This window comes from Lutra lutra, chromosome 15 (genome assembly GCF_902655055.1).
Source record: "Lutra lutra chromosome 15, mLutLut1.2, whole genome shotgun sequence".
In the NCBI taxonomy this organism is placed as follows: domain Eukaryota; kingdom Metazoa; phylum Chordata; class Mammalia; order Carnivora; family Mustelidae; genus Lutra; species Lutra lutra.
In genome coordinates, this window is record NC_062292.1 from 61516467 (window position 1) to 61542469 (window position 26003).

The 26003-nt window shown below is 49.3% G+C and overlaps 1 protein-coding gene across 5 annotated transcripts in view; it reads right to left on the minus strand.

Moving 5' to 3' along the window:
* The window catches only part of PBX1 (PBX homeobox 1), a 283448-nt gene that overhangs the window by 48188 nt on the left and 209257 nt on the right, over window positions 1-26003 (minus strand). For all 5 annotated transcript variants that reach the window (XM_047703684.1, XM_047703688.1, XM_047703687.1 and 2 more), the window contains 2 exons: window positions 8637-8881; window positions 2330-2520 (listed from right to left, as the gene is read on the minus strand). In XM_047703684.1, coding sequence (XP_047559640.1) covers window positions 2330-2520; window positions 8637-8881 — 436 coding nt within the window. The remainder of the gene's footprint in view (window positions 1-2329; window positions 2521-8636; window positions 8882-26003) is intronic.

Here is a 26003-nt window from a genome sequence, read left to right on the forward strand (position 1 = left end):
CTATGGGCGGGTCTGGGAGGTTGGCTTGTTGAGCTCCTCTCCAACCATAGAGGCTGGAAGCAATGACAGGAGCCACCCCGGCCATGAGGTCTGGGTAAACATTTCTGTTCTAAGCTCAGAAAGCCTCGGGCTGGCATTGGGAGTTATACTCTTTCAACGATACCAAATATGCCCTCAAAATAAATTCTGGTAACACTGACAACAGCTTAGTTGTTTTAATTTGGAGCCTTGGCTTAGAGGCACTGACTCAAAGGCTGCAACCAAAGTGGCAAAGAGACCCTCTCGTAAGTGATTGTCCCTCTGACGCCAGCCAGAACCACCTAGGCGAGGGCTGGTGGAAGAGGCAGGAACGTGTGCAAAGCTCACCCAGTTCTGAGCCTGACCTTCCTCTAACACAGCACAGTTCCCACGAGCAGAAATTCAGCAAGACGGTGACTCCGCCTCTCCCTTCTCCCCGGGTTCTCTCTGGACGAGAATCCAGTCTGGGCCCCACTTTTCTCTTTTTTCAATATCTACCCACATAAATACCAACTCCAGAATTTTAACTAGGGGAGTTGCCATGGGGATGGAAGCAACACACACAGAGGGGCGGTGGCTGCTGCACGGGCAAAGGACCCAGACAGAGGCCACCAGTCACTTGTGCTCTGCACTCAGCTTGCTTTCAAGAAGCTGGGTTGGCAGCAGGCCCTGAGGCGAGGGAGATGCACGGGGGCCCTGCTTCAGGGAGACTCTGCCTCCCCCATCATCACCACACCCAGCTGGAAAAAGCCCTCTTTGTGTGAACTTTCTCTTGATGTGCCCTATGTAATTCAGGTGGTCCGCGATACACTTTGCTAGTTGATACTCTCATCTCATATTCCATGTGACCCAAAACACACTGAATAAAAAGGGAGTTTAGGAGATGCCAGGGAGTTTTAAAGGTCTGTGGATTGCAACAACCACAGCTGTGAACAGAGAGAAATACAGGTAAGAGAGCTGAATAATGCATGAGTTTGGGGGTAAACAACTTGTACAAGGAGCAGTGAATCTTTCCGTCTATTTGAAAAGGGACAAAACTGTAGATCATGAAATGGCACACAACATTGACACGTGTGCAGTTCTAATAACTAAAACCAGAGCCTGGGATGATTATTAGGAATTGGAGTAATGAATGGTGAAACCTGCATGTATAGAAGCTGGTTAATCTGAGACGGTGGTTGATGGCGAAGGACGTCCACACCCTGCTAGATCACATGTCCACACGTCCACATGTCTGCTAGATCAATGATCAAAACCCTCCTCTCAGGTATATGCAAGACACGATTATCACCAACTTGCAGGCTGCCTAGCAGAAATTAAAGAAACTGGAGGGATCTGGATCAATCCATTGGTCTAGAGAGTATGGGCCAAGAACTGATTATTGGTTCTCTGTTTTCAGTTTTTAACTTTAAGATGACCTCTTTTTCTTTAAAATATTTTATTTATTTGTCAGAGAGAGAGAGAGAGAGAGCATGATCAGGGGAGAAGGGCAGAGGGAGAGGGAGAAGCAGGCTCCCCTCTGAGCAAGGGGCCCAATGCAGGACTCACGACCCCAGGACCCCCTGGATTGTGACTGAGCAGAAGACAAATGCGTCACCAACTGAGCCGCCCAAGCATCCTGAGGAACTTTCTATCCAGTTTCTTCGACTGAATTCTATGAACTCACAAGTGAGTTCATGAGTACCAATGCTAGATGGAAAACATCAAACCTTGATTGAAAATTTGGTGCCCAGCAGACCAGCCCCTGCTCCTGGGGGCCCTCGGGACCAGGCCCTATTCATCTTTGTGCTCCTGAAACTTAGCCCAGAGGATACCACATGATGATCTCCTTGCAAATACTCGTTGAGCTGAACTCAGTGCACTCTCTACCTGTCTGCAGTGTGGAAAAGACCTCAGGTCTCAAACCGCACCATCTTTCTGGAGAGCGTGGGTCACTGCAGCGTCCAGCGAGCCCACCACAGCCCGGAGCTCCAACACACACCAGGAAAAGGGGTACAGAGTGGGACAAGAACGCTGCCTTTGCTCTCACTCCCCTCACTCATCCCTGCTTCTCACTCAGAGTGAGCAGCCGGGGCAAGAGAAAGTGTCCTCTCTCATCACCCCGTTTCCTGTTTGGAGCGGTCTAAAACCAGTGGCTTGGGCAGTCGTCCTGCAGCCTCCCTCCCAGAATCCCTAGAAGCTTGTGCAGGCCGACCTTCCACCTGGCCTTTGACATAGTGAAAAAGCAGCTTCTAGAGAGGGCCAAGTGTGGGTCCCAACCCTGCAGCCGGGATCCCCCCCACGGGACGGGAGGCTCTATCAGGTGACTCACCGCGCGTCCAGAAACCGGGAGCGCAGGATCATGACGGCCTCACACGTGCTCTGTTTGAGCTGCATCTGGATGGAGCTGAACTTGCGGTGAATGATGCTGACCATCCGCTCGATCTCCTTCGGGGAGATGGGCCTGGTCCGGCTCTGCTCCCGCAGGAGGTTCATCACGTGGGTGGTAAACTCGTTGCACGCCTGGAACGGCAGGACAGTAAACACCGGCGCGTGGCGAGGGTCCGGGCCTGGGCAGAGGGCCACGTGGGTTTTCCTAGAGACTCACACACGTGGAGACACCCCAGCTAGTCTGTGGGGGTTTTGTCACATCGGAGGGACAAGAGAAGTGCCTGGCCTGAAAATGCCTTGTAGCGTTTGACTCTAACTTTGGCCACAACTGAGATTTTTCTAAACGGGTAAAGAGAAGTCTAATCGTCTTTTTTTGCATGATTTCACTACAGTGGAAGGGGAGAATGTGAATCCCAGTGTAAAATACACCCCACAACCCTTCACCCCAATGTTAACAGCTGAAGAGAGCTTGGGGTCAGACACGGCGTGAACGTCTACCCTGCTCATTATCTCTGATACAGCAGAACCTCCACCTGTCCATCTGGGGCTGCGCCATCAGCCAAAAGAATGGAATCAGGAAATTAAGGCTAACCCTTCTGAGAGACATCACATCCACCTATGTCTTCTTTCAGTGTTATCACGAGAATTCCCGCCTCTGTTGACCTCTTGAAGACCCACTATCTCCACAGCACAAACTGGAAATCTGTCCTCAGAGGACTTGCGGGAATGATATCTACGTGCCGGGGGATTCAGGAGCCATCCCTGCAGAAGGGCGCACTCTCCGTTACACCCACAAGCCATCCGCTCAGGAGGTGAGGTTAAAGATTGCTTTGCCCCTCTCCTATTCTCCAGGCGAATAAACCCAGGTGAGTAAAGCCCAGGGAGAGGGGAGGCTTTTTCCTAAAGCACGCAGCAAAAAGGGAGCAGCCGAGAGAGTGTGCCCTTCTGCAGGGATGGCTCCTGAGAGCCTGGCCTGAACGCCTCCTAACCCAAGCTGGGGACTTCTGTCCTTTCTCAGGGCCCAAACTGGCCTTCATTGTGGTGACGATTACTCAGCATCTCAAGTCTGCTTGCCTCAGCAGAGCCGTCAGTCGGAAATATCTAGTCACGGGTGAACTGATGGCAACATTATAAAACTGTAGTAGATTTGTAACGAAACAGTCACGCAGTCTTTGACGAAGAACTAGGGACTCAAAGGGCTCCAACCAATCCCAGAAACACTCTCGTTAACGGTAACACCACACCGCCACCCTCCTTACAGCGCAAAGCCTCTCCTATCTGTCAGGAACGCAGTAACGGCGACACAGTCACTCCTCAGCTCTCGAAGAAATCCTTCCAGGTTGGTGGCCAAAGATACCTAGGCAGATGTATCCACCAGGCTGTGTCTACACTGGGACTGAGAGGCCTGGTCTTTGAGGCCACCTCCGTGAGTGTCTGAGCAAAGCCTTTCACTACTCAGGGCATCATTTTATTCATCTGTGGGAAGGGACTCAATCATTCCTACCCTTGAGCCAGGCCAGCATCCCCTATGGTCTTGTCCAGCAGGATGCAGATGGAGTCCCTCGTGCTCACGAACACAGCAGAGTGGGTGACAGGGGCCAGGATGGCCTGCAGACAGATGCTGCCTCTGGGACTCACTTTGCTGTGAGACCTCGGAAAGTTACTTAACCTCTCTGGGACTTGTCTCCTTTATTTGTGAAACGGCAGGGTCAGGCGGTACCCACCTTAAAGGGTACGGTGAGGCTCAGAAGAGCCACTAGGTGGGTGTCTGGCTGTGTAAGGATGTATCCGGGCGCCAGTTTCCCTCTCGGTAAAAAGAAACAGGGTCACGATCACCTTTTTTCTACCCCATGGGTACTTGTGGAAGATTAATCCATAGATTGGATCCATCTAGCATTCTGCTCTCCGCTAAGAAAATTACTACATAAACTCTGCATCTGTATGATCAGCTTCTTCTCTGCCAACCCACCCTCCAACTGTAAACAAAGGGAAGGATGCAAAACATGGCATCGAGTCAATTCTGAGAGGCCACGGTGTGCGGAGCGCAGGGCTAGGCACACAGCAAGCGCCCCAACCAGCTCTGTGGGCAAACTGGGCCCCTGGTTGGCCTACAGCCTCCTCATCGAGGGGGGGGGGGCTCCAACGGGGGAGGAGCTGGGCATGAAGAGTCATTGTTAAGTGCACTCCTCTCTGCCAGGAAGCCCCAGCGCTGGGCTCGTAATAATGTGCTTCATTACAGGGAGTCAAAATAATCCCAATATCTGATGTTTATCCAAGACATTTTATCCTGGGGCCCTTTCCGCTCTGCCATAAACAGACAGTGGGGTCTTTCCACCCACCGCAGAGGTGGAACAAGGCAGCTGCCGAACAGCTGTTCCGAACACACAGCAGAGAGCGGAGACCAGTTCCAAGTCCACTTCAGATGGCCAGGACATCACGATCCAGGTTTCTCCGGGACCTGACCAACCCACACACCACATCCTCCTCAGATCCTGCAAGCTTGCAGCTTTGGAAGCTGAGCTGCTTCCATTGGGTCAGGTGTTCCTGATATGATAGTGACAGGAAGAGCTGGGGTGACAACGGCTCATTAATGAGAACCCTCACTGGCTGAGAGCTTCTGGGACGGGTTGGGGTGGGGAGCCTCTGCTGTGGACCATGACTTTCGGGACCTCACACTTACTCAGGTGCCCCTAGAGAGTTGAGGATTTCGAAGGGAAATCCTCTGAACCTTGCCCAAGTTCCAGGTCAAGGGCGTTTCTGGGAGCCACTGATGAGAGACCAGCCGTCCCAGGTGTCCTGCTCGAGGTGCCAGAGTTTCAAGCTTCCCTCCTGCCCTCTGGTTAGCCCGTCTTCTTCCCTTCCTCCTTTAGACTGGATCGGGTGCCAATCCCAGCAAAGAACATAACTGGGATTCAGGACCCTCTTAGCTGTGAACTGACTAACCAGCCTGAGATCAGCCCTACCAATTTAGCCCTGGCCACGCCTCAGCAGCGTTACTTACAAAAGCTGGAGAACACTGCAAAGCGCCAAGAGTATCATTTTCTTAAACACGGCTTGGGATAACACTCAGCCTTCTGACATCATGGCTTTGTCTATTACCAGACGCCAGTTCTATACCTTCCCACCTCCATGATCTGCTGGAGAAGCATTTTCCCAGCACCGTTTACCAAAGAAAATCATTTCCTTCGTTTCTTTCTAATGAAAATCTCGAGGAGCTTTATTTATTTAATAACCTCAGGACGAAACAATGGCCAATTCGGGTAGGTGGTCCATTATTTTTTTTTTTTTTAAGGAGTGGGGTTGAGGAGGGCCATGGTAGCTAATTAGCAGAGCACTAACTGATGGTTGAGTTACCCCTCACCACCGTACTAAGAACAAAACAAAACAAAAATCACAGAGTCAACGATTAATAGCCCATTTGGCAATTTCATCCATCCAACCACTAAAGTAGAGAGCAACGTTTTTATTTTACTGAGGTTTCCTGATTTCATTTTTTAAAAGCTTTTATTTATGTATTTATTTATTTTAGAGAGAGAGAAAGAGAGAGCTCGAGCAGCAGGGGGAAGGGCAGAGGAAGAGAATCTCAAGCAGACCCCCCTGCTGAGCTCGGAGCCCAGCCCAGGGCTCAATCTCATGCCCTCAGCCCAAATCCACAGTGGGATGCCTTGCCGACTGAGCCACCCAGGTACCCCTGAGGTCTCCTGCTTTTAAAAAAGCTCCCATGAGGAGTGGCCACAGAAAAAAGAACAAGCCAAATCTCCCAGACGTACTAGCTCGGAGCTTCATGGCCTAATGTTCCTACAATCCACTATTTATTATAATTAACAATATAAGCAGCACTAATAAATTACAAAGTGCCCAAAGTGTGTTAAGTAGGATTTAATTCTTACCCCAAAAATGTCCATATAACTAAGGAAGTGATTTTTTTTTTTTTTGTATTTTTAAGAATAAGAGATATGGACGACTACCCTCTTTATACGTAATTTGTTCTGTAGCGATGGGAGTTTTTCCTGAAGTTTCTGATTTCCAAACTCTTTATTATTTAAAACAGGTAGAGAGTGATGAGACGTTTCTGATGGAGAATATTATTACCCCTAGCGTCTCCTAGGTACCAATTATCAATCTCGTCCATGGAAGTCACAGAGGATAATCTGGCTCCTTCACTGCTCAAGCAAGTCACACTCTCTCTGTATGGAGTGCTACTCGTCAGGTGGGGTTCCAATGGGAACCCTCAGACCAAGGGTCAGAAACTGGATTCCAGGGCCATCCCTGTCCCTCACTGGATGTGTGACCCACATACACAATGTAAGCCCTCTGATCTCCACCTCCTCACCTTTGTCAAAATGGAGAGGCTGACCGTGCCTGTCCTGGGTACCCAACCACAACATTACCTTGAGCAACAAGGGCAAGTGTGTCGGCAAAAGTTAGCAGTCAGTTGTGCGTTGCTGGGAACCTGAGCTAAGAATAGAGCTGCCTGGCTAACATCCAACCCCGTCATGGGTTTAGAGGCAGGAAGGCCTTGCTCTGGGCTCTCCTTGTACCTCTGGAGTGTGGGGGACTATCTAGACCTGCCATCCAGGTCTGGGTAGATTGTTTTGTCAGAAAACCAGGCTTAGTCTTAAAGGTAAGGTAGGAACGGCACTGAGTATGGAGAACTCAAGAGGACAGCCCCGTACCTTTATGGGAAATGTCTCTCTGTCTTCCCAAGCTATCCTATAGGTTAGGGCCAACTTTGAACTCTAACGTGATGGATCAGGTTAGGGAACCTTCAGGAAGCAGTCAGCTCTCTCGGCTCAGCATTCCCTGAGATCTCAGGAAGTGTCTACATGAGCCAACACTGTGGCAAGAACATTTCTTCTTTCCTGAGAAGGCGAAGGGCAATGACTCACAGGTTCTTACTGTAAGATCGCTGCTATTCTCTTCCCCTCAAACCCTCCCTATGCCTATCTGATGGTTGGGTTTCACCATGCTTGGCTGCAAGCTTCACGGCAATTCCCCCCCACATCATAAAAGAAGGGACTTGGTAGAAATTCATTTTGAAGGTAGATAGGAGTGCACTAATGAAACTTTCTTCACTTTAAATTTTAAAATGTCCATTTCTGTTTTAAAATTTAAATTTTCTATTAAGTTTGCATTTGCCTTCTACCTAGACAGTAGCCTTTGTTTTTTTCTCCCTCTTCTTTTGTGACTCTTAGAAAAGAAGGGGAAACCAGAAAGTGAAGAATTCAAGGAAAGTGAGTTAACTGTTGAATTTCAGGATAATGTTACATCCAACAAAGTGACAATAAATGTATCTGTCACCTACTGATGGAAGAAAGGACTCCTATTAAAGTAGTATCGCTTGTACGGACCCGAGGAAGCAGAAATGTACATAGAGTTCCTTGTGCGTGCGTGCGTGCGTGTGCGTGCGTGTGTGTGTGTGTGTGTGTGTGTGTGTGTAGGGGGAGGGTCTCTTGGCGAGAGCAGCTCTATTATAATTAAGAGTACCTTACATTTATATACTGCCTTGTCATTAAAGCCTCCCTATGCTCGCCTTTATATAGTTTTCATGGTCCTGTGACACCCTTGACTCCGAATTTATAGCTCTTGGCCATTCACCACCAGCTTTTGGGTAGACTATGTGAGCCATGGTGTCCCACAGGCCATCAGTGGTGTGTGAGGACTGGAATTCAACTTTGTTGACTACAGGGGTGCCCTGAGCCCTTCTCTACTCTTCTTATGGTGGGAAGTGAATACTGCATTCCATATCATATACTAAACGAACATGTCTGACTCTCACTCGAGTGGAGTCTGGGTAGAGCAAGGGACTTTAAGGCTAAGTTTTTGTATCCTTTCCCATAGGATTCTAGGAGTATGAGGAATCCTCCCCAGATAAGGAGCAAAAGAAGGTTGGAGGAGTCCACCGACCTCCCCGCAGGTCCGGGGGTAACTCTGCTAATAACCTTTCTCATCCTGTGAGACCTGGGCTGCAGGCCATGGGCGAATGTTCCAGAGCCCCAGCATCAGCATTTCTTATACTGACTCTTAATGCTTCCTGAGATCATCGCGGACAACCTAAGGTTTTCAAACGCCCTTATGGCCAGGGTGCCTAGGGAAGACTGAGGACTCGGCGGCCTCCCGTGTGGCCACGGGCTTGGTGCAGAAACACAGAGGCTGGTCCTGGGAGCTCTGCAAGCCCCCAAGGCCCATGGCTCTTCGGCCTCCTTCCTAAAGGGCCGGGGTGCCCGACACCCCATGGCCGCGGTTACCTGCTCGTACTTCTCCAGCTCCGTGTGGTAGATCTGTCTGATCTGGGACAGCTTGGCTCTGTAGTCAGAGTGCTCCACTGAGTTGTCTGAGCCCGCGCCCCCCGAAGCCGCCGCTGCCGCCGCCGCCGCCGCTGAGCCACCGCCCTTCTCGGGGCCTGCCACCCCCTCCGCCAGCAGCATGTTGTCCAGTCGCATCAGCTGGGGGTCTGTCGGCTCCTCCTCCTGGGCTCCCCGGATACTCAAGACTGCAGGAGGACACAGAGGAGGGGAGGGTTAATGGTAACCCACATGAGCACGTGAAGCAAACAAAAAGCAATGTCGTGTCACTGGCGCAGCGAATAACCAAAGGGCTTGCCACGTGGGAGGTGTACAAGGGGCAAAGGGCCGGCCAGGTGAACGGGAGGGGGAGAGAAGGCAAAGAGAGGCTGGCTTGGTTCCAGAAGTGCACGATGCTCCACTTAGGACAGCTACCCAGAACGGCCCATTCCGGGAGGCAGACAGGGGAGGGGAGCGGGGGCTGGGAGTCAGTGTTTTACGGGGACAGTTTCCTGTAGGCAAGAGGGGTGGTGAGTACATTTAATGTCATTGAACTATACCCTAGACATGAAAATCAGGTTAAATGATAACTCGTATTATGTACATATTACCACAAGAAATTTCAAAGGTGCAAAAAATTAATACAGCAGAAAAGAATTTTCACATTCATCCCCAAACTGCCAAATTTTTAATTCAAGGCAAGACATTTCCTTCTTTGTTTCTAATTTTAGATTTCTGTGAGTTTGTGGTTTTACACTCGTTGACTTTGTACTACTTGATCGGCCCAAGTTTTCAATTCCAAAATGACCTACGCCACATGAACCCAGTTGTTTGGACCGGAATCTTGAGACCTTTCTCCTAGACTAGCACGGAGAGTAGAGAAGTTCAAAACAGCAAGAAGATCTATTATATGTCCGTTATTCTTCAAGAAAAAATAAAACAAAATAAGCAAATAAAAGAGCAGGAAGACAGACTGGCCATCAAGTGGGGATGTTTTCCTCTGGACACTGAGATCTCTTCATTCCGGGTGAGGACTATCCTATTGGAAATGGGGGGTGAGGGGGCACTGGACAAGCTATTTCAGGTATTGAGAGAAATCATGTAGGATGGAGACTTCGATCAACGATATGGCTGCTTTTTATTAAAACCCCATGGCCATCTGGGTCGGGGGAGGGGGGCCAGGATGGAAAGAGATCAAGTGTTTTAGTAAAATCAGCAGAAGAGCTAGGCAGTCTTTTTTTACTACCATCATACAACCTGCTATAAAATAAATCACTCATCTAAACCCAGTTTAGCTGTCAGCAGCCAAGTCTTTGTTGAGAGGGAACACGAGAAGAATTTCCAATTAAAAAAAAAATTGAAAAAAATTCGGGGTAAGGTAGGAGAAAGGAGGGAAGTGATTCCAGGCAGGGGAGAAGGAGCCATGGACAGGGACGGGGATGTCAGGGACCACCTGAACAACCGGAGAATCAAGAGCTGTTTCCAGGTGGGGTGCATCTGGGGAGCCCCAGGAGGTGCTGCCCATTCTAGCTGTCTCCTGAGCCCTCGCAGGACAGCCCCACGTGGGCGTGACTATGAGCTTGAGACAAGGGACGCCGAGATGTTTGGGGCATCCCATCACGTACAATGCCAGCAGAACCACATGCTCCTGGCTTCCATCAGGCAAGACAAGAACCAACCTTGAGTGTTGTTCAGAAGGAAATCCCAATTCCTGTGCTGTGGGGGACCCTGCAAATGGCTTTCATGAAACAGCAGACAGTCAAGCGGCCCGGGAGCCATATGGCCCAGGAGTGGCGGCGAGGGGCAGAGATGAAAGGCACCAGGAGAAAAGCAGTGAAGTGAGGATGGGGTGGGGATGCAGGGAGGGTGGGGGGAAGGTGGCCGGCCGGGGAGGAAAGAAGGAAGCCCACACCTGTACACAAACACAGAATGCCTCTGGATTCAGACTCTTCTCCTCTCACACCCTCTCCTCTCACACCTGAGTCCTGAATTTTCTGCCCGCCTGGAACAAAATCTTGTATCGGTGATAGCCTTGTGGAGGTTTGTGTTGGGGATGTCCTTCCAGCGAAATCCTTTCAGGAGATGAACTGAGATGTTGCCCTTGGACAGGGTTTGGGTAACATTTAGTTCATGTTATTCTGTGCCTTGAATTCATTTACCCAAACCTCCAAAGTCCTCTGAAGAACCTAGCACCACTCACAGAGGTTCCCTTAAGAAAATAATTCAATGCTCTACCCATTTCCTGAATCAGAGAACTTTCCAGTCCCTAAAGGGGCAGAAAATAATGGGACCACCCAAGCACCTGGCAGTGGAGCCCAGAAGCTCTTCCTTCCTCACCTCTACGGGTGACAACCGACATTCGTGTGTGGGGTCTTCTGGGTGTTTCTCCACTGAATTTTATTTAGTGAATTTTAATTGCTTTATCAACAAAAACATTTAGGGGTCATTTCAAAGATTCACCTCTGGGCTATTCTTCATAAACAAATGTAATTATTCCACTTTAGCTTGGTCATTAAATAAACTGCAAAATTCTACTCTCTAATCTGCTCTACCGAATCTCGTGTTTCATATCCTCCACAAGGTGCTGAACACTCTAGGGAAGCAGACCCCCAAAGCTGACAGTTAACTGCCACCACCCCCCCATGCTGAGCCAGTGGAAATGCCTCCAAGCACGTCCTCCTGGTCCTTCCACAACCAAGCCTTTGTGCACATGAAACATCTTATAATAATTTCTGGTCCCAACGAAGGTAGCAAAGAGAGAAAGAGAGCAGTCATTCCCCCAGGGCCAGCGGACAATCCATTCATTCTGAGAGAAGTAGGAGAAGCAGAGATAGGCACCCACAGACCACAGTGCTGGCCCAGTTCCCTCCAGGCGCTGTGCTGGTAACTATGGGCATTTCCTTCCGAGAATACGTTCCCCCTTGCAGACCGACAGAGCTTCACCTACCCCTCCCCTCCACCTTTTCTTTCCAACCATCAGTGGGATGCATAGACCACCCACGCCAACTCTGCACACCTATCTCATTAACATTTTGCGGGGCTTGAAATCTAACTGGTTTCGAATAAAATAAGAAAAGAAAATTGCTAAGACTAGCAAAGAATGCTAAAAGTTATGCTGTGGGTCCCTCACCCCCCAGGAAAGTTTAGGACAGTCAGAGAGCACAAAACATTCCCTACACGGACTGCTTTCCCCCCACCCACATGTTAAAGGGCACATTTAGTTATGAAGAAAAAAATAGTGCAAGTGTTAGCACTCCACTTAGCTTTTATATCATTTTTAAATCCTGTAAACAAATACTCTTTAAAAAAGAAATTTGGATTTAATTAGATTTAATAAAATTGGTTTCCAAATGTGGCCAGTAAGAAACCGGTATGATAGAGTACGACACACCTTAACATATAAAACGCTTGCATTTATACTCGGAGTTCAGGGCATAGAAATAGGTCCCAAACTAGAGATCTGATGAAAAGAGAAGAATGTAAAGGCGGGGGTGGGGGGGTGGGAGGGTGGGCGGGAAGAAGTGCTCTTCAAATTACAGTCTTTAAATTATACTGAAATCAGGGGCGCCTGGGTGGCTCAGTGGGTTAAAGCCTCTGCCTTCAGCTCAGGTCATGATCTCAGGGTCCTGGGATGGAGCCCCACATTGGGCTCTCTGCTCAGCAGGAAGCCTGCTTCCCTTCCTCTCTCTGCCTGCCTCTCTGCCTGCTTGTGATCTCTGTCTGTCAAATAAATAAATAAAAATCTTTAAATCATACTGAAATCATTTTAAAAAGAAAAAAATTCAGAGTATGTGTCAGAATCCCCTGCTATATATAATAAACACACATATATATCATGTGTACATACATAGTGTGTATATGTGTATATGTAACATGTACATATAGTGTGTACACATACAGTATGTGCATATATCATATATATGTGTATATGTGTGCATATACATACATATATAACATATGTAAACACACATGTGTAATGTGTATATATAATATGTACACATATAACATTTATATATACAGGATATATGTGTATATATATGTAGTGCGTGTATATATACAGGAACAATACAAATAGTATAAAAGAGAACATTTTCATCTTCTACGTCACATAGAAGATTCTGGTTCCGAGGGTCTTGGGCTGTGTCTGTGCACTTGCAGGAGGCATGGGTGGACCCATATACTGCCTGTACTTTATTTCTACCCAGAAGAAGAATCCGCATGAACCATTATAAAAAAACGGGTGTTGGGAATCATGGATACGGAAACTGTTCGGCGAGTCGGCTACAAAAAAAAAAAAAAAGCCCTCCAACATTAAATAAATAAATGAAAAGGGCGATATGTCTAAGTAGAACTGATGCTACCTATTTACTGCTTGAAGCCAGCACCCTGGTGTGTAGGAGACAAAATGATTACTTAAAAGCCCCTTTTTATCTCTGTGGCACCATGCAAGACTCAAATGAACCTTTCGCCAGGACACCAGAGATGTTAACACTCATCCTCCAAGATCCAATTTCCACCAGCGGAGCTGTTACCTAATCCAGCAACCATCACATATGATCAGGTTTCTGCCTCCCTGACGGGCGCCCCGCGCGCTCCCCTCCCCTCCTCCACCCCCCCTCCCGGGGCTCCCCAGTCCAGCAGCTTTCACTGAATCAGGTTTTAAAGGGCCAAGTCCCCTGTTTATGCCTGTGTGCACCAGGTTTAACAGTCAGGAGTCAGGGCTGGACACGTCCACTGCCAAAAAATGTCATCAGCCGTAGTGGGCTTGCTATCCAGAGGGCTTGCCCAATGAGGTCCTTAACCCTTTGGTGATGACTGTCAAAGGAGGAGTCAGTCTCCTTCTCAGCCATCTACCCCCTCGTGCATGAAGCCCGTCAAGGCAGGTGAGTGATTTATGTAGAAACTGTCACAGCCCTTTGAAAAGCATCTGATGTCGCATATACCTTGCTGTGTGGCTGGCTGGGGGCAGGGAGAGGGGGTTAATTCAAGGAGACTGTCACAGCCCTGTCGGAGCTGCTCTCACAACTGGCCTCCCGCTGTTTCTTCTTCCTTTATTTTTCTTCGGAGAAGGAGAAAAACAAACCAAACCCAAAGGCATATTCAAGATCATTGGCAGGAGGGCTGTGGGCTGGTTTTTTGTCCTTGCCTGAACGGCGCGGATCCCGGGCAGCTCCAGCCGAGGCTCGCTAGAGGGCACTCTTCCTTCACCGAGGACCGGTGCTGCAGGGAGGGTCTGGCCGTTTCCAGTCCCCAGGTTAGGGGTGGGCAAGAGGTCCCGGCTTCCATGCAACTTCAACTGGGGGGTATGTGGGGGGGGGGGCAGATGTACAGAGAGGGCTGTCTTCAGACTGGTCAGCAGTCCAGGGACGGAAAGGTGGGCTGAGGGACAGAAATGTTTAGAGAGAGAGAGACATGGCGGTGGGAGAGACTAGAGACACAGGTGGTTTGAGAAAGAGCATGAGGTGGTCCCCAGGACGATGCCCTCACACTCTCTGGCCAATGTCTTTGCTTGAACTTGAGCCCCACACAGGCTGTTCCATTGTCTGTGGGCTGGTCTTCACCACCCATGACCAGGAGGACCGTCAGGAGAGAGGAACCCTCCCGGCCTCACCCCAAGGCTGCTCTGCCATCTGCGTTGGGTCAGAGCTCTGGAGAGAAGTATGGGACGCAGATACTCTGTGCTTGCCTTTTTAGAAATACAGGCAACTGCCTGCCTCCTGAAAATATCAGTCACCCCTCTCCTTTGCTCATGAAGTACTCGTGTGCCCTGAATTCTGTTGCTTTATAAAACATGAAGGCCAAACCTCAGAGCAGAAGATGACAAAGGCAAGGTAACAGCAAAGTAACATTCCTGAAATCAAAGCAAAGGGGACAGAGGCAAGACTAGAACTTAGGTCTTGGATATTTTATTCTTGAAAACATTAGGGTTCCACCTCTTCGTTCTTGACAACATTAGGACTCAGACGCTTTCACAGAGGGTGGCTAAGCAGGTGTGACATCAAAATGGGGTGTCACACACCAGGACTTTCGATGCACAGATGAAGAGAAGAAGACAAGAGATGCGGCAGGGAAGGCAGGGAGGGCTTCTCACGGACTTCTTAATTTTCTTTAAATTCCTCCAAATCGGATCCTCGTCAGATACCTCTTCCTGCTGATGGCTCCGCAGCAGAGCCACTGGGCCATGTGACATGTGACAGAGTGCCCTCTTCCCTCTCAGCCAGAGAAATCCACTTACCACAGTCCCGTCCTGTTTCAGGTTTCAGCTCAGCACTCCCCTCCACGAAACCTTACCTAGTAACAGCCCAAAACGAGCTCCCACACCTCTGGGCCACCAGAACCCGTACTGTCTACACTACGGCCACAGCGCATCGCAGAACACCTCAGGTCACACCTGCCAGCTTGCCAGCAAGGCTGTGAGCCCCTGAAAGGCAGCGAGGACCCAGCCTGCATCTGCGGATCTCCCAGATGGCCTTCCCGAGCCTCTGGCACTAGGCGCCTATTCAAGCGTTTCTTAATATGTAAAAAGAGTGAAGGAGGGAAAGATGGGGGATGGTGTGACCCAAAGTCCTGTGCTTCACCACGCCCTTAGGGAGGCAGTGAGTCCCCGTGTGCCCCTCCCCTAGAGGCCAGTGACAGGCTGGACCCCCGCCAACACGCTACTGGAGAGAAGACCTTCTCCTCGGCCACCTCTGTCATTCCCACCTCAAAAACCTGCCTTTTCAAATTGGACAGTTCCAAACAGGCAAATCTACACTGTCATTTTAAGCCGGAGCCCGCAGGACCCATAACCTGGGGGTGTCCCCAGAAAGCCAACACTCTCCATGGTGAAGGCTCTGGGTACTGTGAAAAGCTTGGCATGTGATGGGTACTGGGAAGAATTCTTGGAAGGCCTGACAGCAGCACCCAGGGAAGGGGCCAGACACAGGATGCTGACCACAAACGAGTCCTGGGAGGAATGGTCAGACCAGGTACATCACTGACCTAGCCCCGGCAAGGCGCCAGGAATGAGGTGGATGCTGGGACCTCCAAGATGAACCAGCCACGGGCTCTGGCTTCATGAAGCCCAGGGGTTGTCCTCCTCTGGTCCCCTCTCACATAGGATGCCACAGCCTTGAGGGCCTGGGGTAGAAAGTTGCCAGGGAAGACGGCTGGCACCAAAAACTATCAGCTGACACGTGCCCTCTCCCCTCTTCCAGGTTCTTTTTGTTTCCCACAAGCCCAAACACACCTGCAAACCAGAAACTCCTCAGCTTGAGCTGGGAAACGACTATGACATAATTTGATTCTTTGACACCAAACGGGGGACCGCAGTCCTGTGCAAGTGGCTTGAGGCTCAGACTAGAGTATCCTGGGGCTCTTCATTCCTAATTCTTGACCCCTCGCTGGTTTCATGGAAAAGCTTATTTTTTTTTAAGATTTTTTTAAAAACATTTTAAAAGATTTAAAAAAGATTTTTCTTTTAAAGATTTATTTGAGAGAAAGAAACAGAGAGGGAGAGAATGAGTGGGGAGAGGGAGAGAGAGGCAGAAGCAGGGTCCCCGCTGAGCAGAGAGCCCGATGCAGGGCGCTATCCCAGGACCCTGAGATCATGCCCTGAGCCAAAGGCAGAGGCTTAACTGACTGAGCCACCCAGGCATCCTGGAAAAGCTTATTTTGTGCATCTTTAAGAGTTTGCCCATCAAACAAATAGAAATGATGACCAATTCAATGCCCTCAATGTTCCAGACCAGAAGGGCTGTGGGTCAAGGGGGATTAAGACCCTCCAAGACCTGGTGCTGTCGTCTTGACATTATAGTTCGCCTGGGGCAGGCTTGTCAGATGAGAAATCCGAGCTCCTGAAACCCTCAGGTGCTGGAAGCCACGCTGGGACTCTGCGCCGTGTCCGGGTCTCAGCCCTTCAGAAGCAGAAGCCGTTCCTGAGGGCGGGACCCCGAGTCTGGCGTTGCTTTAAGGGCCACCATGGATTGAGCTACAAAATAAGATATCCCGGGAGTCTTTCATGCCTTCTGGGTTGCTAGGCAGGTGGGCCAAGCGAGGGGACGTCAGGCCGTCAGTCAGTCCACAGCAAGATTTGGAGGTCCCTCAAGTACGCAGTCCCACACATACCTCCTGCGTGCGTCCCATGGCTCCAGGCACGGTGCTGGGCTCCTGCAGACGATGAGATGCACTCGGGCCCGTGTAGCCAACAGCCACCACATGTGCAGGGCCTCGTGTGAGGTTTTCGGGCGGGGGTGAAAATAAAAGTATATGACGCTCTTGAGATGATTTTAAAGTTTGTTTGTTTTTTGGTGGATGTTTTCAGGTTTTCTTTAGAGAAACACATCACGCCTTTCTTGTCATCTCTGTCTCTGGGCTGGGCTTCCGCGGCTCTGGTCACATGCATTCTCTCCTTCTCAGGCGACGCTTGGGCACAGATCCCATTCACACGTCCCTTGCCTGGCACGCTGGGCCTCCCTGGGCCAACTGGCAGAAGGGAGGCTCATGTGCCGGGCAGCAGGCTCCTGCCTTTCTGGATGGGTGCCGGCTGCCTGGGTGAGGGGCTTCAGTCCTTCAGAGCTCAAGCCTGGACGGCCACTCGGGGAACCCCGTGGCCTGGAGAATCGCTGCCGAAGCTGGGAGGGGGACGTGGCCTCACCATGGCTTCAGTCTCAGGTGGCCATGCCTGGCAGTGTAAGGGGAGGCGGGGGGGCTCGGTCTGTGAGGCCCACACCACACGTGGTCACCCATGACGCGAAAAATGGTCTCCTCCCAAGCCAGACCTAAAAAGCATGAAAAACGGGAAGCCCGGGGTTGGTGGCCTGCAGTATGTCCCCGGGAGATGGAAGTTTCTCTACAATGGTGGTTTCTAAGAGAAGTGCCCAATGAGAAAATGAGAAATGTCTCACTATCCTCCTGCCTTAAGACGAGAATGTTCTGAAGCCTGGGGTGGTGAACACATTCTCTGCTCCGTCGCGAGTGCTAATACACAACAGATTTCCTTGCCCGTCGTATTTTCATGGCCCCAGAATGGGTGAGGCCGGGCCCAGGCCTCTCTTCCGTGAGCTCCAGTGGCACGGCACAAAGAAAGAACTCTGGTACAAAGCCAGGCACAAGACGCCCACACTCTGTGACCCGGCCTCTCTTAAGCTCAGTGTCCTTACCACCCAATAGCCAATAATAATACCAACCACACCATAATCCTTGTTGAAGATGAAATAATTAAAAAATGAAATTTTTTAAATAAAAGCACATATCTGTGCTCAGTAACTGGTAGGTTTTCAACTATGGGTTAAACCTCATTCAATCCCACTGAAAAAGGTCCCTTTGGGAAGATTAAGAAAGTAAGACAGATTTGGAATTAAGAGTTTGGTTTCCGTTGTCTCAGTTATCAGCAACCCAGAAGGAATCAGGATAAGTCAATGAGGGCACAGATACACAAACGTACGTGTTCTCCACCTCACCATCCGGGATTTCCAGGCGGGCTCATGCTCACACCATCACAGCCAGGACATCGATCCTCAGCCAATGGAATAAATTTCAAATGTCTGTCCTCGCTAACCACCCCCCCCCCCCCCGCCCCGCCTTCATGCTGCTTTACTACTCTTCTTCTCCCAAGCACGTTAAGAATCCCGCTTCCTCTAAAGCCTGGAGTGTCCCCCCCACACAGAGCCCCTGACGTCAGTCTTCCTGAGTCGGGAAGCCTCGAGTCTCCCTGACCTGGCCGAGCTCGCGCGGGAGGGCTCGGTCCTTCTAGAGGCAGAAACACCCTTGTGGGAACCACTTAGCTCTGAGGCCATCTCAACCTGTGTCCGACAAGCCAGCCTGGAGGCATCTTTCAGATAAATGCTTCCCATTTCCACTAAAGAATACATAACCAAAGAGAGTAAAGACTATCCATCATCAAGGTTGGAGCAAGAACATTTCAGTTTCAACTTTTGGGTGGGATTCAGACCTCAAAATCATCGTTTCTCCACTGGGGCACTGAGGAACCCCACACTCAAAATGTTAAAATAACCGGATGTGGCCGCGTTTCTGTCCTGTGTGGTCTTACCATTGTGACATCATTTCGCTGTCTTAGGACCATAAGGCCTTTCTAGTTCCTGGTGACAAGTGGGATTTTCTTGCCTGAATTTACAAACGCAATCACAGCTAAACTTTTTTTTTCCCCTCCAACCTTCCAAACACTTTTCTCAGAATTTAATGTGAAATAAAGAATATTCTGTTCTCACACAGAGTCTTTCCTAGTTTTGGAGAACCACGGTATAATTCAAAGGCGGGGTTCCTAATGCAAGGTGCTACTGACCTTAGGGGCCTTTACACAAGATCGTGATGATTTAGTCTTAATCCGCTCCAGGATTATTTCGAACTCCACCAATCACAGCACACGGGTACTAACAGTGTGCCCTTGCCCTGCTGGAGTCAGCTCCCACCTCTGCCAGATCAACGCCATCGACCGAAGTGTACACCCCAAGGACAAAAGGAACATGACATCATGGAGGACAAACCACAGATTCCAGCAGGGTAGACACAGGCTCTGGAATCAAGAAACGAGGTGCAACAGGGGCGCCTTGGTGGCTTATTCGGTTGGGCGTCCAAGTCTTGATTTTGACTCAGGTCACATCTTATGGTCATGGAATAGAGCCCTGTGTCGGGGTCTGTGATTAGTGGGGAGTCAGCTTGGGATCCTCTCTACTTTTCTCTTTGTCCCTCTCCCTACTCATTCTCTCTCTCTAAAATAAATTAATTTTTTAAAAACAAGAGGGGTGCCTGGGTAGCTCAGTTGGTTAAGCATCTGACTCCCGGTTCGGGCTCAGGTCATGAACTCAGGGTCATGAGATCCAGCCCAGGTTGGGTTCCACACTCAGTGCAGAGTCTGCTTGGGATTTTCTCCATCTCCCTCTGCGTCTTCCCCCTTCCCTGCTTAATGTGATTTCACTCGTGCATGCTCGTTTTCTCTCTCTCTCTCAAATAAATAAATAAATAAGCAAACAAACAAACAAACAAAAAAATCTTTTTTTTTTTTTTTTTTTTTTTTTTTTTTTTTTTTAAAAAGGAAAGAAACGAGTACAACATTCTAGTTCACTCCATCCCTTCGGCTTCTTTCATGCTATCCTTCTGCTTCTCTCTCCATGACAAACATGATTCCTTTCACCCTATAAAGAGGATGGGAAGTTGAAGTGTGAGAAAGAAAAAGGACCAATATGTTTACCTTGAACAAGACAAGAGAAAGGGACTCCCTAAAGCTCAGATTACCATTTCCACTGCAACTACCACTGATGATGAGATCATTTCACATAAACGCTCATGCTTACTATGCTAATATTATTTCAAGATATGTGACATGATGGAGCACGTATCCATCTCCTATATGGGATCTGGGAGCGGGGCTACCTGGGGAAGGTATTGGCGAAGAGTGCTGGCACAAAGACAAAGGAACAGGTTAATCTGCCTATTTCTTCCAATATATTCCTCTCTGTAGAAACAGGACATTGACTTTTTACTTGAGTTCATGGCCACTGAGAGGAAAGACACTTCCCAGCTTCCCTTGCAGCTAGATGTGGTCGTGTCTGAGGTGACAAAATTCTAGTGATAAATGAGTTGAGGTAGGATATAAAATTTCTTGAAATGTCCTTAAAAAGAAGGAATGTCTTTCTCATCCATTTCTCTGTTCCTTCTGTTAGCTAGAACATGAATGTAATGGCTGGAGCTCCAGCAGCCACTTCGGGCCATGAACTGGCTGGGGAATGGAAACCACATTAGGAAGAGAAACCAGAGAGAAGTTACCATACTCTAGAGACCAGCCTGGATGGTCACCTTTGGACCATATGAAAACAAGGAGAAATAAATTTGTATTTTGTTTAAGTTAGTTATTTTGGGTTTGGGGGTTTTTGTTTTTGGCAGGCTAGTCACCCAGAGCGATTATGAAGGAGGAGGAGGAAGAGGAAGAACAATAGCAACTCTGCAAGGCAGGATGATTTCATGCTGGTTAGTGTGTTAGAGAGAAAATTACAAAGGGGCAAATTTAAGACCTAGAAGCAAGTCACAGAAAAGCCTGAATAGTTACCAGGGGGAGTTTCTTCCTACAAAAGGAGAAGGTTTAGAACAGATAGAAAGAGGATGGATCATTAGAGGGCCTCTCGGAGAACTGCCCTGGCTAACGAGCAGAGGTGGGAGAAGATCCAGGAAGTCTGGGGCTAAGGGGCAGGAGAAGGAGATGCCTCCTAGTCAGGGTGTTGGGGGGCCTGCAGCCTAGACTGGGGAAGACGGGGTGGGTGGTGAGGGGTGGCTGCAGGTGGAGACGAGCCGAGGGCACTTTGCTGCCTCCAGGAGGAAGAGGGCGAAGGGGGGGTTCTGTCTTGACCAGAGGAAAGCCAAGGCAGACTGAACTGTAAACCTGGAGGCAAACACAGGAGCAGGAACAATAGGTGAGCCTGAGTCTAACAAATTCCTTTCGGCTGCTGTAACTTGCCCGTCTGTGTACGGTGTGTACTGGGACATTTCCTTACACGATAGTAAAATAACGTTTACCTTCTAATCAGCCAGCTGAGTCTGTCAGTTCCAGAGGACCAGAATGGGGACACGGGAGGAGGGAAAGGGAAATCCTAACGCGAATTCTTCGTTGGTAGCAGAAACGCTGCAGCTGAAGGACACCGGGTCTATTTATGGGTGCCCCAGGTCCATTTCAAAACACATGCCAATTAGCTTTCCTTTTCCATGACCACAGACAACACCTGTGACCCCAGACAGCCATCTCACAAATGCATACAAGGTCAGGCAGGGTCCTTTGGGGAGAGTGTACGGATGATCCATCACCGCTCGTTACGAAAACCACCCCAAGCACATGCTTTGCTGCTAATGAGTCACCCGCGCCATCCTCAGACACGGAGCTGCCGAATCCACAGGCGAACGAGCTGCCTGAGAAGCAGGAGGCTTGGCTGCTTCTAGAAACTTCCAAGTAGCCTCTGAAAGCACTAAGGCTTGAGTGATGGGGAAGATCGGATGGCAGACTGGATGGTGTGTCTGGATGCCCCGTCCTAGGCAAGAGGTGCTGAGTAAGAAATGGAGGTAGGGATATGGAGTGGAAGGGGTGGGGGGGGCGGGAGGGGGAAGGCACTTGAGATTATGAGTTCCAGATTGCAAAACACGCCTTCACTAGCCCAGTCACTGGATAAAAGAGAAATGTCTCCTGGGCACCAAGAAAGGTCTTGGCTTGCTGTCTTACGGGAGGCGTGATATTTCTGCTCTGGGGAAGAGCCCACGAAGCCACCATTTCCTAGCTTTACCCTCTCAGCACCTGTGCCTGGCCTCTGGGATGGATCTGATCTCCACAGTGCCTCCTTCTCTCCTCCCGACAGAGTCCAAGCAGCTGAAACCCTGAATACACAAACACCTGGCGGACAAATGGGCCGCATTTTCCTTGAACATGAGCGCAAGCATTCAAATCCCATCCTGAACAGGGCTTCTCAAATGCCGATTCCAGTTTCCAGGGGGACATTTTAAAGGAGAAGTAGATTTCAAGTAAATGATTGCAACTTATCGAAAATAATGTGCTACTTAGCGTCTGCGGCAAGCATCCTGGCAGGCAGCGAGGGGAAACAGCACTGGAGCAGATGGGAGCGATTAGGCTCTGAGCTTCAGACAAGCGTTTTGCTGTTGTCTTCACTTGCTTTCCCTTCCTGGTAAAAATCCGGAAGAAGGGGACAAGAGAGGGGGTCCTCTGGCCCATCCCATCTCTCGGGGCGCTTGGGATGGAGCCCCTCCCCCCACAGAGCTCTCCCACAGGGGGAGCCTCTCACGGTGGGGAGGTGCGCTGGCCATCATGACCATCATCACCGGAAAGCATTTAGCACTGCAAGGCGCTAGCTAAATACATCAATGGTTGACAGAGAGACAGATGACGGGCGATCTTAATTTTCCTTTAAAGATCTGCCTCCCCGAGGCTGGGCCTTATTTACTGTGTTTCTTACTATATTTATCTGAAGAGGTGTCTTGTTTCCTCCTCCACCGAGTGAGCCAACATCTCTCTGACCCACAGAAGAGCCGCTGTCAAGTTTATGCAGAGCCACCCGCCGGCCATCAGCGTGGGCTCAGGGGGAGAGCCCCTAGCAGTGGTGAGGGGGTGTTGCTGAGCATTCAGCAGGGGCCCTACAGATTGGAGAGGGGACTCCAGTTGTCCCCACTTCTGTAGAGGCCTCTGCCGGGGCTCACATCCTCTGGGGTACCAGACATACGGTAACCTTAGAAGCCAAATTTGCTCTTCTCTTTTGGTGCAGCCTGCTTTCCCGTGGCACTCTGCTCAACTCTGCCAAACTGGTCATTTCCACTTATGGTTAGTGACAGCCTTACAGCTCCGTTAAAATACAAATCTCTCAGCCTGTGCAAAGTGTTAATGGCTGGTGCGACTGCACCAACACTGCCATTCCGACCAGGACCCCGGTTCCTCCACTCGTCGTTCCACAAACATATACTTGAGGACCTGCTCTCTGCTAATAAGGCCCGTATTTCCACGGGGGAGGCTCAACCAGAAATAAGTCTGCGAAATCATGGAGGAGTTGGTTAATATCACAAAGTGAAAATGGGTAGATGTGGGGGCAAGGGGTATGGGAGAACGGAGGATGCGATGATCTTTTCTTGTGTAGGACTTAAACTTTACACCACTATTTATAAAAAATGGGCTCATTTGCCTTTATTCTCACATGTGCATTCTGGGGTATTAGGAAACCCTTTCTTTAGAGGGGGGAATAGAGGCACGGTGGAGTCAGATGGGGTCATGGCCACACCGGGGTTATGCGGTTGACTTAGGGTTTTTCCCTACAGTTGAGCAAAGCTAGTAGCATGGCCTGACTCACTCGCAAGGCTGAACTGGGATGCCAGGGCCAGAATTATTGGCCAGGAATTTTCACAGGTTGGAGGCCAACGTGAACATTCGTGCTGCCTTTTTGTCGCACGTCATGTTTCTGTTCTCCGGAGCTAGCCCGAACCAAGGAAAACTCTGAACAACACCTGTGGCTTATCCAGCTCCAACACCCTCTACCCTGTTCTGTCTTAAAGTAAGCCCCCAAGCCACAGAAACTGTTAACGCACCAAGCCATCACAATTACAGTCATGCAAACACTTTTTTAAAAATATGAATTTGTTTTCACTTCTCGTGATCAAAGATGTGGAGGTGAGATCCCAGCAGGTGCGTTGTTGCTGTTTGGTAATGAATGGAACCGGGTTGCTGGTGTAAGACCTTGGTTTTGAGGTTCAACATCACATGGTGGGAGAGGCCTCCAATTCCAGGCTCTGTTCCCAACTTCCAAACCCCACCTTTGGGTCCCCTCTCTGCCTCCATTTACTATCAGAATGGCCTATGGGCTCAGATAGGTGAGAAGAAAGATGCTTTGAATTTGTAGTCCTCCAGAAGAGGAGATGCCGGATACCCCCATCACATTACTCAATGTCGGGATCATGTGCATTTCCTTTTCCTAGAGAAGGCGAAGAGGCCGGGAGCCATCTCAGCCTATTGCCCTCATCTTCAACAGGTATTATTTTCAACAGGTGATGGTGGAACAACATTAGGATAAAAACTCGCTAATTTTAACATGACATAAACCAATACCAACCATGTTTATGTATTTCTGTTTCCTCTTTGAGAGAGGATCCCAGGAAACTGACTCTGGTTAAAGCCCTAGAGATTTCCACTTTAGGCAAACATTCCAACTTCTGGTCTTAAAACTTGGGATGCCAGTGACATGCAGGAGATCAGAGTCATTCAGCCTCTCAGTGACAAGGATGTAAAGAATTGTGAACAGAACGAAAAGCAGAGGTTTCCCTGATTTCCCTCTGCCATGTGGCTACTAGTGCCATTCCGTGTTTGAGAGGACCCTAGACGCTCAAAACATGGCAATTTCATCCTTGCTGATGTCCTGTGAGAAAAATGCACAGGCTTGGCTCCGTGGTCCAAGTCTCTGGGATGCGACATCACTACTTACTTCTCGACTCTCAAGACATCGGAGATGATTTTGAAGATGCTAAGGTGAATTTCAAAACATGGTTTTCCTGGACAGTTATCCTTCTGAGAGTCAAGCATACACTCAGCTCATGTGTAGAGGAAAAAAAAGGCTCATACCTCCATCTTTTGAAGACAGCACACATATCTCACACACACACGGAGACACAAATGCACGACCGTGGATCTAGAGGAGATATCCCGTCTTAAATTTTAGCTCTGACCTAGAATCTAAAGTCATACATACAATGATGAGTCCACTAAACTCATAACATTTATAATCCCTTAAAATAAAGAAGAAAAAATCAATCAAAGCACATTGGAGACAATTCTCAGTGCTTAAAGTAGGCTTAGAACTTCACAGCTAGTTTTCAGAGCTCTGTTTTAGCTACCATGCCCTCTGTGTGGTTCTTTGGATTTTTCCTAGAAGCACAAGTTAATTCAAGTTCGGAAGACAAGGAATTCTCTCTGGGGGTACAGCCCATCCATCTGGAGAACATGCTGATCTCCTGAAGATAAGGATTTCCCTAGAAAAGGGAAGGGAAGAAGGAGAGTATGGGGTTGGGGGAGAGCACTAAGAGGAAGGTGACAGAGGCCAAGGGAGAAAAAATAGGGAGATGAAATAAGACTGGAGATGTCTGCGGGTCAAGAAGCATTACACAGACCAGAAGCCCAGCGGTGAGGACAGAACGCAGCTGCCCTTCTGTCTACATCTCATGTCAGTGTCCTTCCTAACACGCGACTTGGCTCTACAGTGTTCTGTCCTGTCTTCAGCTCCCTGCGCCCTTTACATCCAAGACCAGCCATGCCCCTGGGGACTCAGAGTCCGCTTCAAGAAAGAAAAAGAAGGACAGGTACATGAGAGAGAAAGCACGTGCGGGGAGCTGTGCAAAATGATCCGTACTTGGATTCATTCTCGGGTAGGCCACTTTTGACTGAAATAGATCATCAGTTTATACATTCATTAATTTAAAAAAAAAGTATTTATTTGAGAGAGAGAGAGAGAGAAAGAAAGAAAAAGAGAGTATGTGAGAGCATGGGGGTTGGGGGGGAGGGAGAGAGAGAGGGAGTCCTAAGTGGACCTTAGGCTATGTGTAGGCCCCCAGGCGGGGCTCGATCCCACAACCCTGAGATCGTGACCTGAGCCGAAACCAAGAGTGAGATGCTCAACCGACGGCACCTCCTGGGTGCCCCCATTCACCAAGTCAAAGACATCATTCCTGGAGCACTTACCCCCTGCCCCCGCTCCCAAGCATTATAGGTGTCCTGGGGACACAGAAATAAAAGACAAAAGGCCTGCCTCAGAGGGATGGATGGTTCAGTGGAGGAAGGCAGACAAGCAGATGGTTAAGGCCGAGCGG